Source organism: Colletotrichum karsti (genome assembly GCF_011947395.1).
Source record: "Colletotrichum karsti strain CkLH20 chromosome Unknown Scaffold3, whole genome shotgun sequence".
Classification (NCBI taxonomy): Eukaryota; Fungi; Ascomycota; class Sordariomycetes; order Glomerellales; family Glomerellaceae; genus Colletotrichum; species Colletotrichum karsti.
The window spans coordinates 806,251-827,911 of record NW_024065903.1 but is presented as its reverse complement, the minus strand read 5'-3'; the positions used below and the strand labels follow the sequence as shown (position 1 = coordinate 827,911).

The 21,661-nt window shown below is 55.6% G+C and overlaps 9 protein-coding genes across 9 annotated transcripts; 5 read left to right on the top strand and 4 right to left on the bottom strand.

Annotated features, from left to right (window-relative positions):
• Positions 1–208: 208 nt before the first annotated feature.
• Positions 209–936, bottom strand: CkaCkLH20_01332 (peptidyl-trna hydrolase domain protein; the record flags this gene model as incomplete). The annotated part of the gene is made up of 2 exons (XM_038884051.1): positions 209–574; positions 691–936. The coding sequence occupies 2 exons, from the start codon at positions 934–936 to the stop codon at positions 209–211; spliced, it is 612 nt and encodes a 203-aa protein (XP_038750643.1).
• A 568-nt stretch (positions 937–1,504) lies between these two features.
• On the top strand, positions 1,505–1,982 carry CkaCkLH20_01331 (uncharacterized protein; the record flags this gene model as incomplete). The annotated part of the gene is made up of 2 exons (XM_038884050.1): positions 1,505–1,610; positions 1,744–1,982. The coding sequence occupies 2 exons, from the start codon at positions 1,505–1,507 to the stop codon at positions 1,980–1,982; spliced, it is 345 nt and encodes a 114-aa protein (XP_038750642.1).
• A 342-nt stretch (positions 1,983–2,324) lies between these two features.
• On the bottom strand, positions 2,325–4,914 carry CkaCkLH20_01330 (uncharacterized protein; the record flags this gene model as incomplete). The annotated part of the gene is made up of 3 exons (XM_038884049.1): positions 2,325–2,475; positions 2,535–4,729; positions 4,783–4,914. The coding sequence occupies 3 exons, from the start codon at positions 4,912–4,914 to the stop codon at positions 2,325–2,327; spliced, it is 2,478 nt and encodes an 825-aa protein (XP_038750641.1).
• Positions 4,915–5,425: 511 nt separating this feature from the next.
• Positions 5,426–6,192, top strand: CkaCkLH20_01329 (ubiquitin-like modifier 1; the record flags this gene model as incomplete). Its single annotated transcript, XM_038884048.1, has 3 exons — positions 5,426–5,484; positions 5,668–5,832; positions 6,075–6,192. 3 exons carry the CDS (start codon positions 5,426–5,428, stop codon positions 6,190–6,192), a joined length of 342 nt encoding a protein of 113 aa, XP_038750640.1.
• A 3,189-nt stretch (positions 6,193–9,381) lies between these two features.
• CkaCkLH20_01328 (major facilitator superfamily transporter) lies at positions 9,382–11,217 on the bottom strand (the record flags this gene model as incomplete). Its single annotated transcript, XM_038884047.1, has 6 exons — positions 9,382–9,470; positions 9,528–9,752; positions 9,831–10,394; positions 10,450–10,582; positions 10,634–10,828; positions 10,876–11,217. The coding sequence occupies 6 exons, from the start codon at positions 11,215–11,217 to the stop codon at positions 9,382–9,384; spliced, it is 1,548 nt and encodes a 515-aa protein (XP_038750639.1).
• Positions 11,218–12,488: 1,271 nt separating this feature from the next.
• Positions 12,489–14,166, top strand: CkaCkLH20_01327 (cytochrome P450; the record flags this gene model as incomplete). The annotated part of the gene is made up of 6 exons (XM_038884046.1): positions 12,489–12,648; positions 12,699–12,934; positions 12,993–13,349; positions 13,433–13,628; positions 13,681–13,964; positions 14,092–14,166. The coding sequence occupies 6 exons, from the start codon at positions 12,489–12,491 to the stop codon at positions 14,164–14,166; spliced, it is 1,308 nt and encodes a 435-aa protein (XP_038750638.1).
• A 1,693-nt stretch (positions 14,167–15,859) lies between these two features.
• CkaCkLH20_01326 (pyoverdine dityrosine biosynthesis protein) lies at positions 15,860–17,739 on the top strand (the record flags this gene model as incomplete). Its single annotated transcript, XM_038884045.1, has 4 exons — positions 15,860–16,577; positions 16,629–17,068; positions 17,139–17,206; positions 17,262–17,739. 4 exons carry the CDS (start codon positions 15,860–15,862, stop codon positions 17,737–17,739), a joined length of 1,704 nt encoding a protein of 567 aa, XP_038750637.1.
• Positions 17,740–18,306: 567 nt separating this feature from the next.
• Positions 18,307–19,292, top strand: CkaCkLH20_01325 (dj-1 family protein; the record flags this gene model as incomplete). The annotated part of the gene is made up of 3 exons (XM_038884044.1): positions 18,307–18,391; positions 18,446–18,690; positions 18,810–19,292. The coding sequence occupies 3 exons, from the start codon at positions 18,307–18,309 to the stop codon at positions 19,290–19,292; spliced, it is 813 nt and encodes a 270-aa protein (XP_038750636.1).
• Positions 19,293–19,803: 511 nt separating this feature from the next.
• On the bottom strand, positions 19,804–20,183 carry CkaCkLH20_01324 (uncharacterized protein; the record flags this gene model as incomplete). The annotated part of the gene is made up of 3 exons (XM_038884043.1): positions 19,804–19,914; positions 19,996–20,019; positions 20,085–20,183. 3 exons carry the CDS (start codon positions 20,181–20,183, stop codon positions 19,804–19,806), a joined length of 234 nt encoding a protein of 77 aa, XP_038750635.1.
• Between the last annotated feature and the right edge of the window lie 1,478 nt (positions 20,184–21,661).

Sequence of the window (21,661 nt, the reverse complement as noted above, 5' to 3'; positions counted from 1 at the left end):
CGGACACGTCTACACCTGAGGTCGATCATACAATACACTTTGCTTACAGTTCCCGCACTTTGCCCACGGGTTCTCTGTGATTTCGTGGCTGTTCAATCATTGAGTAGTGCCACATAGACGAAGATTAAGTACTAATACAGAGTCTATGTAATCTCGAAGAGTGAAGCGGTGTTGTACACGCATGCAGGCAAAGATTCCCCGTCTGTGCCTACCGTTTGGTATCGGCGGTCGGGGCGTCCGCCCGCTCTTCCACAGGTTGTTCTGTGGCATCTGCGTCCGTTGCAGAAGCCTCAGCGTCGGCAACTCCGATATCGCTGCTCGCCAACTCGGCCTTTTCTTCCTCCAACTTGCGATATTTCCTCTTGCTCTTCTTGGACGCACTAGCCGCCTTCTTACGTTTCACTTCACCCACAATGGCCGAACGGCTCTGGTCTCCGTTGCGCATGTCATCGAGCTTTTGAGCCAGGATCTCGCGTGCAATCTTGCGATTTTGGTCTCGTGAACGGGTAGCTTGGGATTTGACGACGACGCCGGTGGGTATATGTTTGAGTTGCACAGCCGAGCTTGTCTTGTTCTACACACAAGGATGTGTTAGTTGCATGTTGAATGAGCGTGCCGCATGGATTTTGGGAAGGAGACGGGCAATCGGTGCACACGGGACGGGGGGATGTGAGGGGAAGATATTCTTACAATCTTTTGACCACCCGGCCCGCTGCCCTTGAGGTACGACTCTTCCAGCTCGGAGTCCGGAGGCGGCTTGGGCCGGGGTGGCATCTCGTGCTTCTTCAGCGCGGTGGACGGCGATGCGCTGAAGCGTGCGACGAGGGCGGCGGGGACTGCTGCTGCCGCCGCGCTCCTGCCGCCGCGCATGAGGCCGCCGGCGCTCGCATGGCGGGCTGCAGAGAGGAGGTGGGTTAGAGGTGGAGGGAGAGGCATCGCGTGCGCCGGGCCATTGTCCGTCCGTGGGTTTGGGGATTCGTGGGTTTCGTAGATGGTTCAAGGCGAGGCGGACGTCGATGATGGGATCGGCCGGCTGCTGCCGGCTGACGGAGGTTTTACGCTGGAGGACCAATGAGGAGGTGTGGTTGGTCGGCTTTTTTTTTTCTGTATCCGCTTTTTGCTTTGCTGGCGGTGTGGGTGGGGGGACACTGGACGGTGCCAGTGAGGCTGCGGATCGTTCGGGTGTGGTCGCTCAGGAGCGTGGGCGGGTACCCCCCCCCCGGTGCCAATTTCACTGATAAGATTTGGCACCCCGTCCCGTCGCGCGACAACGCCGAGTCAAAAGTCGTTTGTTCATCCTCTCCTCTTACCGAGCCTCCGCTTTCCACATTGAACTGTCCTTGGGTTCACGGCGTCAAGACGGATCAATAGAGTTTTCCGTTCTCCTTTTTCTTGTGGATTGGATTCCTGACGTAACCGCAAACGCATTCCCGTCAGTCGAGACCTCGAGCCACGCGCAGACAGACACACGAGACATCGAAACCTGCGAGAACAGACAGACGTCATGTCGGCCATCCAGGCGTTCAGCAAGTGGCTGCACTTGAAGCAGTACCAGATCGAGGTCACCTTCAGCGTGTACATCTTCACGCCCTTGGAGAAGTTCATCTTCTGTACGTTTCGCTCTACCGATTTTGATGGTTGGCCCCCTTCGCCCCTTTTCCCACGTATCGTGGGACCGGAGGGGAGGGAAGACATGCTGAATGATGCAACATGCTAACGAACTGCGCACCCTTTTTTCTATAGACACCTTCCTCTTCCTCCTCAGCAGCCTGACCATCATCGCGACCGTCCTGTACCTCCCCCAGCACATCGCCTTCATCGCGAACCGCGCCTGGTTTTACATGCACGGCGACCCGATCGACGCCGTCGTCGCGGCCGTCGAGGTCACTAAGGCCGCGGTCGAGAGCCTCATGTCGGAGACGACGACGACGGCTGCGGCGGCCTTTGCGAAGGAGACGGCCGAGATCGTCAAGGAGCTGTAATGCGTCCAGGTCTCGACTCGCCATGACTGTCCACGATGAAAAAGGAAAACGAAGTGATGGACGAGGAAAGAAGGGGGGTGGGGAGATGGAAAGCTGTAATAGCGGCGCTTGGCTGGACGTCTGATGAAGAGCTCGAACGGCGTGTTGGCGGGTTGTCGTGTCTTCTTCTTGTGCGGGCGTTTTGGTTGTATTGTGTTTTTTACTTGGTGTGTGTGTATTTCGGCTGGCGGACAGGCACCCTTTATATATAAATCGTGCATGCGGCGACGCATGTCTAATCATACCCTCATACTAGACCTCAATGGAAATCGTCTCCCCCTTGCGCAGGGGAGATTGTGGATTTCATTCGCTTGCTGGTTTGGGCGTGCTCAAGTTGGTGAAGCTGTATATTCTCAGGGAGCTGTCCTCACCGGCGATTGCCAGTTCATCTCCTGCGTCGGAGTCATTTGATGGGCGCCATGATAGTTGCGCGACTGGCTTGGGGAGGCAAAGGCTAGAGAAAGGTCAACGACTACTGCTGTGTTAGATACGACGTTCATGCATGGGACTTACTGCGGTGCCAGCTGAAGTGTTCCAGCTGATTGGAAAGTCTCAGGGGCCAATGTGCAAAGGGAAATCTTTCCAGACTCGGTGCCAGCCGCAAGGACGAGCTCGCCTCCTGCGCCGGGTCTGCCGAGGAAGTCAACGGCAGTCACGGGCCCGTCGAAGACAATGCTCGAAGCCAGAGTGAACTCGGTCTTGCTGCCGTCTTGAGCTTTGGCGATCCAGACGTTGGCTTTCTTGTCACGTCCCGCGGTGACGAACACCTTTGCATCCGTGGAAGGAGCCCAAGCCGCGTCCAGGATCATACGGGTGTGGCCCTTGGGGTTGGCCTGGAGGAGCTGGTATCGGGAGCGCTCCTGCTCATCCCGCTCAAAGACCGCCCACTGCCTGTCACGTCCGACGCTCAGGAGGAATCGGTCGTCGGGGGAGAACCGCAGTCTCGTGGCGGTCAGGGTGTGCGCTGTCAGCGGCGGCTTGACCTCCGTCCACCGCTCCGTCTCAAAGATGCGGATCACGGCGTGGTTGAGCGAGCTCGCCTTGCAAGCGCTCGCGATGAGTTTGCCATCGTGGCTCGCGGCGAGGCACGAGATCTCGTAGCCGTGGCCGTACAGCTTTTCCGTCTCGGGCCAGAGCGTGTGGCGGGAAAGCGACTCCTCGAATGGCGGGTGGTCGATTTCCAGCATGGACTTGCGGACGATCGTGGCTGGGTCGATGGCATCGCGGTCGTAATGGCTGTCGGCCTCGACTTCGACGTTGTCGCCCACGGCATCGATCGCCTTGTTGGAGAGGCCGAGCACAGGCATGTTGGCGCCGTCCGGCATCAGCCCCGTCTCTGCCTTGATGCCGCCCAGGGTCTGCAGCATCTTGGCCACCGCGCGAGGCTCGCTGAAGACGCGCATGAGCTTCTCGTCGGCTCCCGAGACAAACTGCGAGCTGCCGAGGGTGTCGATGCAGTTGAGGTCGTAGCCGTGGATTTGCGGTCGCGACATCTCGTGCCAGGATCGACTGGCCGCGGTGTCTCGCTTCCAGCGTGCGTGAAGACGTGTGGTCTGATCTAAGCTGGTGGACATGAGGTAGTCACCGTTCCCAGACCATGCGATGCCGGTGACGGTTCTTGTGTGTCCCGTGATGGCGATGGCGGGCTGCCACTCATCGCGGTCTTCGTTGTAAGTCCATCGACGCCAGCTTCCCGTGCGTCCGAGGCAGACGACGGATTTGCCATCGGGGGCCCAGAGACCTGTCCAGAAACCACCGATGCTGCCCGTCGCAGTGGTCGCGCCCTTTTCTCTGCTGATCTCGCCTAGACGAACCATGCTGACCCAGATGCCGGAAGTAGCGTCTGCTTCCCACATGGCGAGAGAGTTGTCTGCAGAGACGGAGAGAAGTTGGAGTTTGCCGCCTCGAGTGAACCATCTTGCGCTGTAGATCCAGTCCTCATGGCCCAGCAGGAGAGCCTCAAAGGTGATGGAGAAGTCCTTGCCTGCGGACTGGAGTCTGTAGGCTTTGTTTGACGGAGATCTTCCGGGGAGATATGCGCCGCTGGAGGGGTCTGAGCCCTCGGCTGCGAGTGATGGTAGTTCCGTTCCCTGGTGAAGACGCCAGATCCTGATGTACTTATCCTGACTTGCTGAGGCCAGGAGAAGATCACTGTTTGGCTCAGAACTCTCCCAGGTGAAGTCCAGAGATCGCATCCAGCCCTCGTGGCCAGAAAGGGTTGCCTGGAGTTTGAAATCCAGCGTTTCTTCACCGGCAGCGGCGACAAATACCTGAACGAATGTCTTGGTCCCTGCCGCTGCGAGAACAAGCACGTCCTCGGACTCGTCCAGTGCGGTCAAAGCAAGACATAATGGGAAATATCTCGGGGCCGTCTTGATGGTCTGGCGCAGTTGCAGTTGGCCCGAGGTGAATTCCCAAATCTTGATCGTTGCGTCGGCAGCCCCTGAAGCCAAAATAATCTTCTTAGGGGCAGCTCGAGAATTCAAGATTGCTATGCAGTTCACGGGAGCCGTGTGATCCTGAATGGTCTGGACGCATTCTCCTTGGTTGCTCTTTGGGTCAAAAGCCCAGATCTTGAGCGTTTGGTCATCGGAACCAGTGATGAGCAGCTGGCGGCCTTCCGCGTCCACTTGGGGAAGAAACTTGACCGCCTTAACAATCTCTTTGTGGCCGCTCAGAAGAGCCGTGATACCTTCTGCATTCTCAGACTATGGTCCGATGATCAGCCAGGGGTCTTCAGCAAGGGTAGCGACGGGCTTACAGATGGAGCCCACACAGCAATATTGGAGTCGGCACCAAATGCGAGGATACCAGACGAACTCCAATCAGCAGCGGCGGTCTGTCTGTTTGCACCGGTAGAAAGGTACTCGACGGACGGTTGAAGGCCAGCCATTGTGTATTTCGCCGTGGTGCTGGCGTAGGGCTGGCGAGTGACTCTAAGGGTTGACCAAATACGGCGATGTGATTGGTTCACCAGCGAGAGTCGAGAGGTGAAGTTGAAATTTTCATGGTGGGGTCCCACGGGTGCCCGTGCCCGGCCCTGGCTCCTGGCTTACAGCGAGCTACAGCGGCTTGGAGTTGACAGCCGAGTGGTCGTGCCGCCGCACCGTTGCTCCACAGCGGCCGAGCAGAGGGTGCGCCCGCCTGCTGAGGTACCCGACCGCGGGGCCTCAAAGTGGAATGTCATTTCTCAGGGCCATTCCTCGTCTAAAATCCCTACCTCACCTGCACCACACACCTCAAGCATCAAGGGCACCAGTTCCTTCTCAGTCAGGCACATCGTCCGTGCTCGAAAGCAAACAAACTCTATTGTGATTACATCTCATATTTTACCATCTATTCTCCGACGTCAAGTTGCTGCCGGTACTCTCCCGTCAGATATTACCAAAGTCCGAGAAGAAGAAATGGCGACGACCAGCGCTGCAGATGCGGGGGAGAAGGTTAACCTTGTCGTCGAGTTCTCGTGAGTCGCCTCCTCTTCTCATAACGCTGTCCTCTTCTAGAAACCGTTTCCCGGCCGTGTCCGAGACCGAAACTCAGGCATGAGCTGAGACCTTGCCACGAGGATGACTCGGATAAGGACCTCATCTATGACCATCGTGCATGCTGCTCAGGTACGAATGCATCGCTGACAAGCTCCCTGCAGCGGCGGCCTCGAGATGCTCTTCTCTGACCAGCGGCGCCACGCCCTCTCGATCCCGGCGGTGAACAAGGACGGCAAGCCCGCAAACATTGCCTTTCTGATCGACTATCTATGCGAGAACACCATGAAGGATTCCAGGAAGGAGCTTTTCGTCCTCGATGGTCATCTGTACGTCTCAGCGTCACATCACATATCCGCGTCTCCATCCTTCAGCATCTCTCGTTCTCGCATCATCTTGATTCTCATCACTGTCTTGTTCATACTCACACCCCGACGCTGGGGATGGCTATGCAAGATGCGACGACGTATCGCCACTCCTTCCCGCATATCACCAGAATCCTCATTTACCATTACCACGCTTCGTGCAGAGTCGTCGTGTCGGGTGCAACGCTAACGCGGGCCTTTTCTAGTCGACCGGGCATCCTGGCCCTCATCAATGACGCAGATTGGGAGCTCGAGGGAGAGGAGGCGTATGAAGTCCAGAGCGGTGACAATATCCTGTTCGTCTCGACACTTCACGGAGGTTAAAGAGGAGGGGGCGTGGGCGACTCACGAGCCAATCAAGCCCTGCGATGCCGGACGTGAGGGGCCCTGCAATCGTAACGGCCGTACGTCTGGGTCCCTGAGGGCTGGGAGGCACTGGGAACTAGCAAGATGCATCCCCGGCCGCACTGCACGGCACGGACGATAGAACGACGTTGAAACCCAGACGCCCTCCCCCCGGTCCCTCTCCCTTCTTGCAGCCGCATTGCCTTCGATGGGCCTGCTCGTGCTGCTCTAGTCTGCGGCCGTAGCCGCCAGCCCGGCGCGCCCCTCCTCCCCCGGTTGCCCCGGCCGCCCCCCGGCAAACTTGGCAACGGGGAGACGCAAACTGTGCTTCCGCCGTTGGTTTCGCTTCTCCGCTACGATTACAACACATCCCACTCCTCGTCTTCCGTGTCGCCGCCGTCGACGCGATGAAACGCCCCGGGAGTTTATTCCCCTGGTCCCCGCGGCCATGCAAGTGCAAGTGTGCAACTGCAAGTACAAACTGCAACTGCAACGCCTTGCTTGCCGCCATGCCCTGCTGTCTCGTGGCCGCGTCGTGGCGGCAGCTCTTCACCCCTCGTGTTCCCCTTGCTTCCTTCCCCTCGTCGACCCGGGTCGCCACCCGGTCTTCCCTGATCGCTATCACAAGTTATAACTTTTTTCAACTACGACCATGCATCGGATTGCGATGCGCGGCACGGCACGGGATGGTAATCCGGGAAAGCCTGTCAAAGTCGCATACCCTGCCCTCGTCGGAACTCCCCTTGTGAGAGCGCCAGCGCGCGATGCTAGCATTCGGACCCCTTTGGTGAACCAAGGTTTGGTCGACAGCAGTTCGCAGCCAATGGCTCGCCTTGCGGCCGAGAGAGATGGAGAATCCGGATCTGCGCTTGAACACGTCTGTTTGTACATATGCGGCCGGAATCGACGTAGTGTAGCTGCGCCGTATCAGGAAATGAATGCAATCCTGCACGCTTCCCAGAAAAAAAGGCAGCCGTCATCGACCCAAGCCTTTTCTGCGTATTCGTTGAGCTCAGCCCCCTCCCTTCCGTCCCCTAGATCTCCCGGCAGACGAGGCGGTGAAGAAGACGAGGTAGAGGAAGGGTCGTAACCGTGACGGTGGTGGTGGTGATCGATGGTGCTTGCATGTCGACGAAGAACGATTCGCTGGTTCCCATCATTTCTCACCAGATTGCAATGCTGCGCTGTTCGCTGCACCGCGCATCTTCCGCTCTTCCGCCGGGCCTGCAGGTCAAGAAAAAAGCAAAATACGGCCTCCAAGCAGCAGCAGCAGCAGCAGCAGCGTCCACAACACACACACCCCTTTCCCCACCCCCGTGAAGCCAGAGACTGCAGAAAAGCAGAAAAGCAGAAAAGGAGCTCCAGATGTTCTAGAAGAACCGAACGCGGGAAAATACGCACGTAGCTGCTTGACCCCCACACACATGGTGCAGCGACAGCGACAGCGCCAAATCTCGTAAACATTGCTCGATATGGGCAATTTGTCGAGGTCGCATTCTGCTTCTGCATGGAAGACGTCAGGCATTTCGTTTTGCACCGTTTCCTTTCTTTTTTTTCCTTTCTCTGTCTCTGCTGTACCACTTTTTCCTGCGGGTTGGTTGAAGAGAGGGGTCTGAGACGGACATTTCTGAGTGTGTGTGTGTGTCTGGCACTCGGTCGTCAAAATAAATGGCCGCTTTTTGGGGGTGGCCACTTAGAAAACCGGCCATTCATTTTGACGACCGAGTGTCTGGCAATCTGTACCTGGGAAAATGGACGGAATTAGAAACGTCCAACTGAGACCAGCTGCTTCATGTTTTTGGGCCGTTGCAGGGGCGGGGGGGTCTCGGTCTGTTCGGTCTGGTAACCGTCACCGGCGCTTCTCGGTGGTTCTTTCGTGCAGTGTACGTAGAGCGCGGGGTACCTTTATTTAATTCTTATTTTTGTTTTATTTTAATTTCGTGTCTTCGTGTTACACGAACCGGTGCGTGTGTCTGTGTTTGTCTGAGACGGGTCGAAAATGTGAGCAATCAGGAAATATTCGCATCAGGTGACTCTGACTCCTCTGCCAGAAGGGGCTTTGTGGCGAATGAGTGTTGGAGTAATTATCTTGGCCCCCTTTTGGGATGGAAATGGTCTGGTGACTTGCCCGATGCAGCGTTGGCATGGAGCTCATAATAGGTGAAGATTCGGAGGAGTGCGTTGAGACATACGAGAACGTTTCACTTGCTATGCATGAGATATGTCTGTGCTGGATAGGGCTTCCTGGATACTGTGTTTGTACAGTGGTTCTCATGAGTATGCGTGCGCCTGAAGACCTTGGCCAGTTCGAGCTTGCCTATACGAGTTATACTATTGTTTGTATCTATTTGTTTCTTTGAGATATAGCACGGGCTAAAGTGCTTGGAGTGTATCAAGGAGCCGTGGAATACGCGTTGGTAAACCGTCGTAAAGCTCATTCAGAGCCCCAGTTCCAAAACATGTATGTTCAATGATGTGATGGGTTGCCTGGATGCGAGAATACGGGCTGGTGAATGACTAACTGAACGTGTATCTATGATTTGCTTAACATCACGTAAAAGGACTCGTCGACATCTGAAAAGCTATGTCCGTTTCGAAGATATCAAAGTGATGGGGATATGCCACGGAGTTGTACCTTTTCGTCCCAAACGCCGCTCTGATAGAATCGAACAGACACATCGCATTACGAAAAGCGTTGATGTGTGGCCTATGACACTAAGATTCACTACGGTGTTTCCTCAAGAATTGACATGGCTGTAGTCGTTATTCGGTGCGGTTTTCTGTTTGACTTACACGACTACACAGCACACAGCTTAACGGGGACACGACTGCAGAGACTAGTTCAGGGGTCTTGGTTGAGAACGAAGGGTGGTTTTCTCCTGACTTGTAAAGGCTTCGTGAATTGGCACCTCACATCTGTGATACATTTCATACTGGCCTCGCAGATGTCCCGTTCAATTAGAATATCATGGTTTTCCTGATGCAAAACGCCTTTTGGGGATTTTAGCAATAGTCAGATACATTATCTTTTAATATTATCCCAGAGCAGAACATGCTTGCTATCGACAAATCGGAACGCCATAGATGCATATTAATCATTCCCGCACTCGAATCCAATCACCTCGCTTGAACGCCCAAGCCATGAAATACGTAACCAGGTCATGATCATCATTTCGGCCCTCCCTGCTTCGCCGCAGCCATGGCAGCCATCCTGGCCTTCCGCGCCGCCCTCCAGCCGGGAGACTTGATTCGTAGCACTGCAGCAAACATTAACACTCCGAAACTCACTGTGCGAGGTGCGCATGAGGACTTACCGATGACCGCGGAGCCGACGAGGACGAGATCCAAGAGCGCCAGCCCGGTGAAACACCAGCCGCTTCCCATCTTGGAGACGAGGGACGGGATCACGAGGGCCGCGATGGCCGCGCCGGGGTTCCGGAGCATGTTCCCGAGGGCGAAGGCGCCGGCGGCCTGCTGAGCGACGCACTCGGTCAGGAACGCCGTCGTGGCCACAAACACCCAGTTCATGCCGAAACCAGCTGCCGTCGCACAATGTCAGCCTCGTGATCGAAGCAGCAAACTTCGGCGGTATTCGAGGGGGGGTCGGGTTTACTTACTCAGGAACGTAGCGAGGAGAACGACGGCCGGGTGCACCGATTTGTCCACCACCCAGCCGTACATCAGACATCCGCCGGCGCAGATCAGGACGCCCCAGATCTGGTCGGACAGCCTGTTCTCGGGGTCCACGGTGTTGTCGGGAGAGGCCTTGAGGGCGCGCGCGCGTCTCCAGTCGGATGCGCGACCGCCGATGAGAGAGCCGACGATCATGGCGATGCCGACGGCCAGGAAACCCGCGCCGATGCCGGCTGTGGACCAGTTGTAGCGGTCGGCGAGCTCGGTGGGGAGTTGGACGGCGATGGCGAAGTAGGTCGAGTAGAGCATGGCGGTGTTGAATGTCACGATTCCGATGGGAGGGTAGGAGAAGAGGCGCCAGTATCCGAGGAGAGTCGGTTTAGGGGGTGCGGGGCCTCTTTCGGACTCAGGGGCAAGAGGAGAGGACCAGGTTGGGGGAAGGAGGATGAAGCCAGACTCGGAGTAGAGTTTGCCGTTTCCTACTCTTGCGCGGAGGGTTTCTGGGAGCGAAAAGACGATGATGATCCACAGGACGAATCCAGAGATGGCTTTACGGTTGATGTCAGTTGAGGCCCGTGTAAGTTGGTCTTGTTGGAAACTCACCCAGGAAGCCAAATATCCAACGCCAGGAGGCTACCGTGAGAGCTCCTCCGAGCACGGGTCCTAATACAGGTCCCAGCTGGGGGCCGATTAGGAAGATGGACATGGCTGTCGCACGCTTCTTCGGCTCAGTGACCTGCGTATTCAGTCAGAATGGAATTGTGACACTTGGAGAAAGGATACTGACATCTGCAACAGTCCCGGCACCCATGGACACGACAGCAGCAGACCCAAAGGCCTGGACGATTCTTAAGAAAACAAGGGCGCCATAGTTCGCGGGGACCGCAGCCAGAAGGATGTTGGCACCAATGTAGATGGCGATGGAAATGATGTAAAGCGGCCTGCGGCCCTTCCAGTCGGCAAAACTTGACCAGAAAAGAGGCTGACTGGTTAGCAATTTGAAGGGAGACAAGATGTGACAGCACTTACACCGACGGCAAAGGTCAACATGAAGACGGACACGGAAACGTTGATGGCGGTTGCGCTAGCGTTGAACTCGTTTTCCAACACAGGCAGCGCAGGGAGGTAGATGTTGCCGGCCAGTGGCCCGAAGCAACCGGCGACGGTCACAACAGTCAGTATGAAGCGTTTGCGCCATGGCGAGAACGCTGTGTAAGCTGGAGGGGAACCGGCTTTTTTCTCAGGATCTGCGGCTGGTTGTGATGGTTGTGGTAGAGGAGTAGGAGCAGGGAATTCTGGAGAAATTGGTGAAGGTTTGATTGGTGTTGCTGTGCCAGAGCTCGCTGGACTGGGGTCTGCTGGGTTTTGCATGGCGGCCCAGGAAGCTGTAGAAGATGCCCCTGATAAGATAAACCGAGAAATTGAGTTTCTCGAGTTGAATGATGAGAGATGGTGCAAAAGATAATGCTGGTTGTTGTCAGTGTTCCCCGTCGTCTGTAATCGCAGCGGTCAAACAGCTTTAATATGGACGATAAGCACCTCACCCTGAGGGCATCGGCCCAAGTGGTTGTAATGGGCGTAGCTGGTGCAGATCGTCAGATCTGACCCCGGCCTGTACCCCCGGTCGAATCCGTCCCGTCCCAATCAGCAGCGGAGGGACTGCGGCAGTGCTGGGAGAGGCTCCGCCCAAAGTACCGGTACTTTCAGCGTTGCGCGACCACACACACGTCCATAGTCCATCCCATCTGCAAGGACAGCGCCAGCGCACGTTCTACTTTGCAGTAGTTCTTCACAATTTCACCCAACCAACCACCTTTTTAGGCAAGTCCATGGAAGCCTCACTTCAATGTCCGTTGATCGTCCCGGCCCTTGCAGTTGCTGTTGCTGTTGCTGTTGCTGCTGCTGCTGCTGCTGCTGCTGCTGCTGTTGCTCTTGCTTCCGTAGCGCAACATGCCAAGATGGCCTCCTATCTGTCGCCTGCCTTTTCTCCTGCCTGGTCGCACCGCACCCGCGCACCGCCGCAGAGAAGACCGTAGCACAGCCCTGGGACCCCGATCAGCAGGAGCAGGGCTTCCATTCTGACTTACACGACGTCTTTGCCGTGCGACTGCGCTCAAAAGCACGCCAAAACACCAGCCAGCTCTCCTGCGGCCTATTTCGAGCACCCAGCAAAGCCACTCGTCCAGGTGACTATTTCTGAACTTTGTCGTTTTTCAGCCAGTCGTCAGACCTAAGCGCGGGCTCCGGATCTGGAGGTGAAGTTGGTCGGTAGGGCTGAGAAGAAGAAAAGACAACTCATCTGTTGTCAGGTTCATCCCGTTCCCTTGTAAGTTTTGGTGTTTGTATTCTTTCTTTTGATCTCCAGAGACTCCGCTTGGGCCCAACTTATAAACGTCGCTTCTCGGACCGCTCTTCCGATTGACTGACTTCAGACTTCAGACGTCAATCCAGACACGATGTTGTTTTTTCTTGCCGAATTACTGCTCCTAGGAGTCTTGCTACTCGGCTTACTTTACTGCTTTTTTCTTCTACCTCCCAAGTATCCTCAAAACATTCCAGCCATCCCGTTTTGGGTTGCTCTCATACCATTTTTCAAAGATGTCGACCAGACAGACATATTCCGGAAATACATCGACAAGCCATTGCGGACTCATGGCGCCGTCAAGCTTTTTTTCGGCGCCCAATGGAACATCTTGGTCCATCGGCCGTCGTACCTGACTGAGATTTTCAAGAACGAGGATCTCTACCAGAAGAGTGGCAACCAGAAGAAGATTCCTCACAGCGTGCTCGCCGAGTTCTTGGGTAGGCATCGATATTCCGCGTCTCGGGCAACCGTGCTAACAAAAGTCCAGGCGACAACATCATCTCAGCTCATGGAGATACATGGATGAACTACAAGACTGTCATCAAGCCTGGGCTGCAACGGAATTTCGAGGCATCCATCATCGCCAAGAATGCAGTCAGCCTGTGCCATCTCCTTCGCGATGCCCAAAAGCGGGCCGGTCGTGGGGGCGTCGCCGTGCAGGACCTTCTTCAGCGGTACTCCGTCGCGAACTGCTCTGAGGCCATCTTACAAACCAATCTCGGTGTGAGTTTGATTGGAACTAGCGGTTACAGTGAGATTGCTGACGTATCCATCTGACTAGGCCCTCGATGCACCAGATGCCCCTATCAACATCCTCCAGACGGCGGTGAAGAGAGAAATCTTCAAGCCGGTTTTCATGAACTTCCCGGTCCTAGACCACCCGAACTTGCGCTGGCTGTTCCCCAGCCGAGCCAGGGCTCGTCAGGTCGTCGCTCAATTTAAAAACGAGCTCAAAAGCTCTCTGGCCCACCAGAAGCCGACAGGGGACGGTCTTGGCAGCCGAATGCTACGCGCATGGGAGTCGGGAGTTTGGGACGAGAAACAGCTTCTCGATAATCTTACAGTCACGTTCGTGGCCGGGCAGGAGAACCCGCAACTGTTGATGACCTCCACGCTTTACGTGCTGGCAAAACACCCTGTAAGTGGCAACCTAGGGAATTGGACGAGGCGGCCCCCAAAGTCCCACACGCAGGCGATCTGACTGAGAATTGGCATTTACAGGAGGCGCAAGAAGCCTTGTTGCACGAAATCCTTTCCAAGGATTCCACTGCATCCTCAGATCTTGGCCAAGATGACACGCCGTACCTCACGTCGGTCATTTATGAGTGCCTGCGGCTGTTCCCACCAATCGGCCAACTGATCAACCGCAGAGCGGCAGCTGCGTGTCTGCTCGGAGGAGAGTTGGCGATTCCCGAGGGTACGCATCTTGAGTCTCGAATGAGTTGAAGATGAGCTGACGTGAAGAACAGGAACCTATCTAGGCTACCACTGCAGGTCGACGAACTGCGATCCGGTCGCTTGGGGGCCGGACTGTGAGCAGTTCAACCCCGGTCGGTGGGGATCGACATCGGAAGAGATACAGCAACACTACCGCCGTCGGCGGGCTAGAGGCGAGTTCATATCATTTCACGGTGGGAAGCGGGCATGTCTTGGCGAGAAATTTGCCATGCTCGAGATGCGGACGACTCTTGTACAGCTGATCCGCGAGTTTCGCTGGTCTCTGGACCCGACGTGGGTTGAGAGAATGACACCCGTAAGTCTATATCCATGTTCCCTGACGGCTCGATCCTGCGGTCCAACTCCACCTGGTGTTGATGATTTGGGTCCGCTTATCTATGCGGGATGAGCAAGTTTCCTGACATTGCTGACAATGAATCCAGGCAGGGCCATTATTCCCCAGAGCATTGAGGCTTGCGTTTACAGAAAGGGCGATAGATGAAAAGTCGAGATTGTAAACAACATTAGACAGTGTGTAATAATTAGTTTCAGCATAATTTGGTTAGAATCAGCATAAAATTAAGGTTTTGGTCTCGCAAAGACAGCTTCCTTTCTCGAAGAAACACGCCGCTGCTAGCTTGCTCCAGAGTCGAGGTACTTGGACTTAGTGTTGACGCCCGTCCGATCTCCACAAAAGACGGGGACTAGGATTAAGCTTCTATATTAATCGACAAGCATCATGATATGTCGGCAAGGATCATATTAAGCGGGCATTGACCAATCAGAAGGCCCTAGATGTACAGATACGACAACTCGTACAACGGCGCGGCGCGGCGCAGCGCAGGCCATTAGGGATGTAACCTGCGAGGTGCAGTTGAAGACCAACAGGTAACTTAAGCTAATGGCGGCATGCGGGCTCGTGCTGAATCTCGTAAAAAGAAGAAAGAAGAAAGCCTTGCCCTTCTGCGCGCTCGAGCGAAAAAGTCGGTTCAAAAAAGTCTGTATCGACATCATTGACGGAGCACCGGCGGGGAATCTGTCGGCTGTCTGTCAGATTGGAAGAGCCAGAGTCGGAGCACGGTTGGCTGGGTGAGGCAGCTGCTTATGGACACATTTAGCGCAACTGTTGGACCCTTGCGTTTAAGGTTGGCCTTTAATGGCGCAATCGTGAACGGGCAGGATCTGACGCGCTTGAGGCTTGAGTGGCAGGACTCCCGTCTGGATCTATTCGTGGGTGCCCTGTGCCAAGCAAGCATGGACTGGTCCTGTTGGATCGGTCGCCTGTCGACTGTCGACCTCACGCCTCAGCCGGTCCAACTTCGACTTCACCGACCTGAAAGCTGCACCAGCTGGCCAATCGCAGACCTTCCACCTCAGGCTCCAATACGTTTGCACCGACCTCCGACTAAGGCAGCAGTTCGTACCTGTACCTGTGCCTGTACCTCTACCTCCTCCTGTAACCTGCTTTCCATCTCTTGTCATACCCGACCCTGGTGCTGCATCTACCGCCTCAATCTCTGCCATGTCCGACGAGGGGCCGCTTACCTTACCTTACCTACAATCAACTCCTGCTTCCACCTGCTCGGCGGTCATTCCTGCAAGCATCATGTCGCCCGCGCCTTCTAAGCCCCAGCCCTGCTGTTGGGGAGTACACAACTTGCCTACCTACTGGCGGCATGCGTCCTGTCCTGCGTCCTGCGTCCTCGCGCTTCCTCCCAAGATCGGCAAAGCCTCGATCCAGAACGCTCGGTGATTCCATCTTTCCCTGATCGTCGACTGATTACGGGCCTTTGGACTGAACTTTTCTGCTGAACACGCTTACGCTGCGGACCGTCATCGACTCCTCTTCAGCTCTTCCATCCGAAAAGATATTTTTGATATCAGACGACTGAACTGGCATTAGCCTGCGGCACGACCACTCCAACGCCTGCTTGTTCACAGCCCGCCTCGGTCTTCGTCGAGCTTGGGAAGTACTGTCGCCGTGCTACTCGGGCCGCATTCCGACCTATCGTTGCGCGCAAACACGGAAAGAAGACAGACATCACGCTCGTCTTAACAGAAAGACCTCGACTTTATAACACCAGCACATTACCGGGCATCCATCGTCTCATCTCCAATCTACTTCACACACATCTCCCACTTCTACAAACGCTAATCCCTAATTCTTCATCCCATTACATCTTGAGACAGTAATTTCTTCTTCTCTCTACCATGGAGTTCTCAAACGACGGCAACTCGGTCTTCCACCGGTTCCAGGCCGCCTTCGTCCACGACGGTCAAGGACAACTGCTGTACTGCAGCGGGCCGCAAAAGACCAGGGTTCAAGAGCACTGGGACTCGATCAAACACAGCCTGCCCAGCCGCACGGTAACAGACGAGACACACTTTGGGTCTGCAAACTTGGGCGGCTCCTTTGAGGGTCTGAGGCTGTATGAGATGCGGAACCTCAAATTCAACAACACTTCGGGATTCATTATCGACAGCACCGCTTCACAGACCACTCTCAGCACACAGTTCGAGGAGTTCTTTGCCGAGCTGCTCCTCGACCAAGCCGACTTTGCAATCCGCGACTCAGAGCTTATGAAGTCACCCGCGAGTGATTCGCTTCAGGTCACAGATCAAATCGTCAATCTCTTTGACAGCTTCCTGAGGTATCAGGGCAAAGACGACCAGTGGGAGGCCAGCGGACGCAGCTATTTCACGGATCGCGTCAAGCATTTTACCTCACAACATGCCACCATCGAGCTCTGCTTACCGGCTTTCCCCTGCAAGTCGTCCAACACCAACAAAGTTCTCGGAAAGGCTCCCGACCGTGGCGAGCAGCTCGCATTGGAGCGTCTTCACAGCTTCGTCGAGCAGATTGAGAAGATCTACCAACCCGGCGCCAAGATGTGGGTCATCAGTGACGGCCATGTCTTCAGCGATTGCAGTGAGTCAACCAGTATTGACAATCTCAACGAGATTAACTAATTCTTTTCAGTTGGTGTCGATGACGCCGATGTTGACACATACGGTGAACAACTGAAGGTGATGAACCACGCCATAGGTCTCCGACGCGGACATCCCGAACGCGTTGGTTTCAAGTCGCTTGTTGATCTCTTCGAGTTGAACGAGACAAAGACTCAGCACAAGCTTTCCGAGTTGGCAACCAAACTCGACATTCCTTCAATCGCTCATCACGTTCAGACTGGCCACACCGTCGAGGCAGAATTGTCGAGACAGATTCTGATGGCTGGCTGCCAACCTCAAGAGTCTGCAGTCAGAGCTAAGATCAAGTCCCAGAATGCAGCCATTCTTGCACTGTATCGCGGTTTCTCCCGCTTCATGCTGGAAGATCTCGAGCTGCATCCCTTTACGCAAAAGATGACCCGGACGCAACAAAAGAAGCTTTCTACCAAGGTGGCTTTTGAGATGATCATGGTAAGTTAATACACACCAATCAGGCAACGTCGCGTTGTCGAATGGAGACATGAGCTTACACCCACACTAGCGCAACCAAGCATACTCTAACCTCGTGGAGCTCCTCTTCCCCAACTATGTTCGCCTTTCCATTCACGCGTGAGTCTTGGTTTCCTCTTTCAATTAAGAGCATTCACCTAACACAAGTCTTCAGTCATAACAACGCCGGCCCCAAATTTGGCATTCAACTATTCGATCCTGCTGTCGTTCGCGTGGTGGAGGGTCTCTCCCCAGACGGCGTCCCGATGACATCCAGGGATCTGCTGCACATCCCCACACCTTGGCACAACTGCGTCGTCGAGATCGAAGGCAGCCCCTACCTTCTCGTCACGAAAGCCAACATCCCGCGCAAGGCCATGGAACTAGGCGGGATGACTGGTGGTGTTTCAACGGTCGGCGGTGCCTCGTTCGTCTTGCGCCCGACCAAGAACGATGCCTCAACCGAACAGGACGAAAAGAAGGAGACGGTCGTCATCGCTCCAGAGAGGCCCATTGCCAGGGCCAGGGCCATGTCTTTCAAGCCCGTCCGCGGCCAGGCGAGGTTCGACTGGACCCGTAGGCTCGCGGCTCTTCCCTTCCTCGGTTGGCTGGGCACGGTGTTTTACCACCGCTTCGTAGAGACGTTTGCTTAAAGTGCTTACACATGTTTCTGGCTGCATCATTCGGCATAGCGTGGATTTCGTGGCGTTCTGGGTGTTTTAGACGTGTAAAGATATTAATGTCCAATTAGCTTCTCACACCATAATATCACTTGCTTAGCTATCACTTCGGTCGGTTCATCTGACTTGCGCATGTCACTATACTTTTGCCTAAAATCCTGGGATCGCGGTTGAGCAAGTTCCACTTCCCGATTAGGAAATGGTGCTCCCGGGACGGGGGAAACTTGCTCATATCGCCGCGCCAAGGTTCGGGACTCAGCATGCGCGCCGGTATCGTCTACTTTGGTATCGATTCGTTTTCCGGTTGAATCGCCAATCGGATGTGAAGATTGTTGCGCGCGGCGCCGGACTGGGGGGTTCGAAGGATCCGAGGTGTTTGCTTGCGCATGTAAGGGATGTTTGGCAGCTTTGGTCCCGCGTCACACCGCGTGAGCAACGGAGGTTTGCGTGGTGGGATAAGAAGCGGTTGGTTTCCCTCGAAAACGGCCTGCATCGTCGTCGGTTCACAACTCTTTTCTCACCGTCGCTCACCTCTCCAACATGCGGTTCCGTATCCAGACTCTCGGCCTTGCGCTGTTGATGTGCTCGACAGCGATCGCGCAGGAAGAGAAGGATCCTCAAGCATGTAAGTCACCATGCACTCTTCTTCCGACAAGAAATCTAAACACGAGAATCAAAGGTATTCCCCGCCCGACGACGACAACAACATCCACGACACCATCGTCGAGTCCGACGGCCCTGCCAAAGAACTTCGGCATGCTCGTCTACCGCGCCTTCGAGATGCTCGACGTCTTCGGGCCCCTCGACGTCCTCGGCATGCTCGCGCGGCTGCACCCGATGAATTTGTATTTGATCGGAGAGACGATGGATCCGGTGACGGTCGAGCCGGTTGCTGCGGCGATGAATCCTAAGAATTCGAGTTTCGTGAGTTTTGTTTCTCGCCTTTTTTTCCCCCGGCGTCTCCGGTCTACCTCGGACCCACAACCTCCGAGGAAAAACCGCCAAGATGCAAACGTGACGCGATGCTGACTTCCCGAAAAAAGTTCCCCGTCATCCTCCCAACACACACCTACGCCACGGCCCCGCGCGACATCGAAGTGCTCCTGATCCCGGGCGGCCTCTGGACGCGCTCCCCCCACCTGAACGCCACGATATCCTACGTCCGAACGACGTACCCGCGCCTCCGCTACCTGATCAGCATCTGCACGGGGGCCTCGGTGGCGGCGCGGGCGGGGGTGCTGGACGGGCGGCGGGCGACGACGAACAAGGCGAGCTGGGCGGCGACGGTGGCGCTCGGCGGTCCGGGGGTGGAGTGGGTGCCGCGGGCGCGGTGGGTCGCGGACGGGAATGTGTGGACGTCGTCCGGGGTGAGCGCGGGCATTGACGCGACGCTGGCGTGGGTTGCGGAGGTGTTTGGGGAGGCGGAGGCGGGGGATATTACGGACTTGATGGAGTATGAACGGCATACGGATTCGGAGTGGGATCCGTACGCGGAGAGGTTTAATGTTACGGGGGGTCAGGAATGAATATTATGCATTGAGAATACCTTGGAACTTTGTGTGTTTATCGTACCGAATATAGGGACATAGATTTGAAGAAAGATGGCTGTGGAATTGAGGTCGGATCTACCTTAGAAGTTACCGGACGCTAGCGAAACTCAAAAAACACCGGACGGTACGGTAACGTCAACCCTAACCCTCTCGCTGATGATACGTCGATCTCGACGGGCGCTCCCGCTTGCGACCACGTCGATGGAACCTCGTCCGAAACTTGGGACGATAATTTCTCTTCGGACTAACGTTCCGTGACTTTGGAACACGCCATCCCATCCCGTCTCTGATTCCCCGAACAATGTCCACCCAACGGAAGAAAGCTTCACGATAACGACGTTAGTCGCGCTTACGGTCGGCACTAGATTCGTTTTTAGCTCAGCTTTCAATCCACGCGACAACGTCAATGAGGATTACTCACGCAAGAAACGAACTACACGAGGCAGAAAGAATAAATTAGCAAAGCGGTTCAGACTCGTCAAGAAGCTCAAGAAGCAACGCTGTCGCCGTAACTTACGCTGCCATCACCGCACGTGCCGCCGGTGCGGACGCAGTCGCCTCGGAAGATGGTGTTTTCGCGGTCGCCGGGTCCGTCGCACTGGAGGGTGAGTTTGTAAGTTTTCATAGTGTTCCCGTACGTCGCCAGCTAGCATGAGTAGGTATATTGGGCTCGACTCACGCAGAATTGGTTCCTGCCGGTTGCCTAAGGGAAGAAGAAGGGGAAGTCAGTTTACTGCCAATTTGAGTCCGGGGCTTTGAACCGCTTACGCATCTGGCACCGGTGGAGATGCCGTAGGGCGTGCACCACGCTCCGTGGACCGCGGGGGCCAGGATTAGGAGGCCGGAGACGAGACCGAAGAACTTCATGGTGAGTGCGAGGTGTAGTGTTGTATGAGCTTGGGCTTGAGCTTGGAGGTTGAGATCGATTTGGTAGCTTGCGAGGAGAACATGTTCGTCTTATATACCCTTTGACACAGTTGAATTCCGATGATTGGACCCCTGGACCTCGAGACTCTGATACCACGGTTTTGGCATGTCAGATTAAGCACTATATTCGACATTGTCCAGTTGATAGTTGCGAGTCTAAAAAGTGGACTTGGGGTTCTCGGGCGACTGTACCGAAACCAGGCGCGTTACATCCTATCTGTAGAATTGGTTATCTTACTGAGTGAAAGTTGAACGCCCACGATGCGAGGTACAGTGAGCAAGAGCGAAACCGCACCTTTGATATTCACCATCATGAAGGAAATACTAATAGTCACGCAGCACTTGACGCGTCCAAAGTCCATCAAGAACACGCTCGACCCGCTTCGCCTTTCAAAGCGCGCCCTCGGACGCTGGCGCACCGCACTCAACAACTAGTCAGGCACTCTTGGCTCCCCGCCCACCCCTGGCGACTTCTCCCAGGCCTTTGGAAATACCGTGAGCATATTCTGGGGTTAAGGTTTAGCTGGCCCGGGCAGTGTAACATTTGCAATTCGGGACGGTGTCCACTTCTGCGGCTCGGGCGGCGCCGGCGCCGCTTCCGCCCCTCGGCCGGCGGGCTTGCACGCGCTCAGGTCTTCTCGAACGATGAAGCCTCGTAAAACTCCATCCATATATATATCCTCAAACGATCCATAACGAAGTCTCGCATTCCCTCAAGCTTGGTGCGGCGCTGTCGGCTTTCGTGCTCTCACGCGCAGTCGGCCGGCCTGTCGGGTGGAGCGGCGGCGCGGGCGGCCTGGGAGCCGCTGTCGTGTTATCTGATTGGCTGGTTGAAGTGGATACTCACCGAACATCGTCGCGGCGACACGGGATCCAAGTTGATTATGTTGCACGCGGGCGACGCAAAGAAGCTAACATACCGTTACCCACGTGGTCCTGGAGGACGAAGTGTGTGATAACGGAGCCATGGTTCCCTACACCAACACGTGCATTGACATGGCGACATTCCGACTTCGTATCTACGAAACCTCATCGTCCGAACCAGTTCCAGGCACCGGCGCACTAGACCTGCACCCTTTTCCTTCAAACTCTCATCTGGAAAAGTCTGTCGTGGTTGGAAAAGGTCGGTTTCACCGAGACGACAAAGTACAGGGAAAAAAAGCCACCTCCAGCCAAAAGTCCCACGTCCCAACGCGGAGGAGATCAGCTGAGTGATGAATCAGCGTGCTGCTTCGACAAAAAGACCATCTTGACCCTGTACCGTACCTGCGTGCGCGAACTCCCATCTCCCGCAGTCGTGATCTTCACACCGAGACGCGAGGGAACCCAATGACAACGTCCCAGTCGCGTCGGGGCCCCCCCCCCCCGGGGGGGGGGGGGGGGTGGGCGGGGGGCCCGCGGGGGGGTGGGTCGGGGGG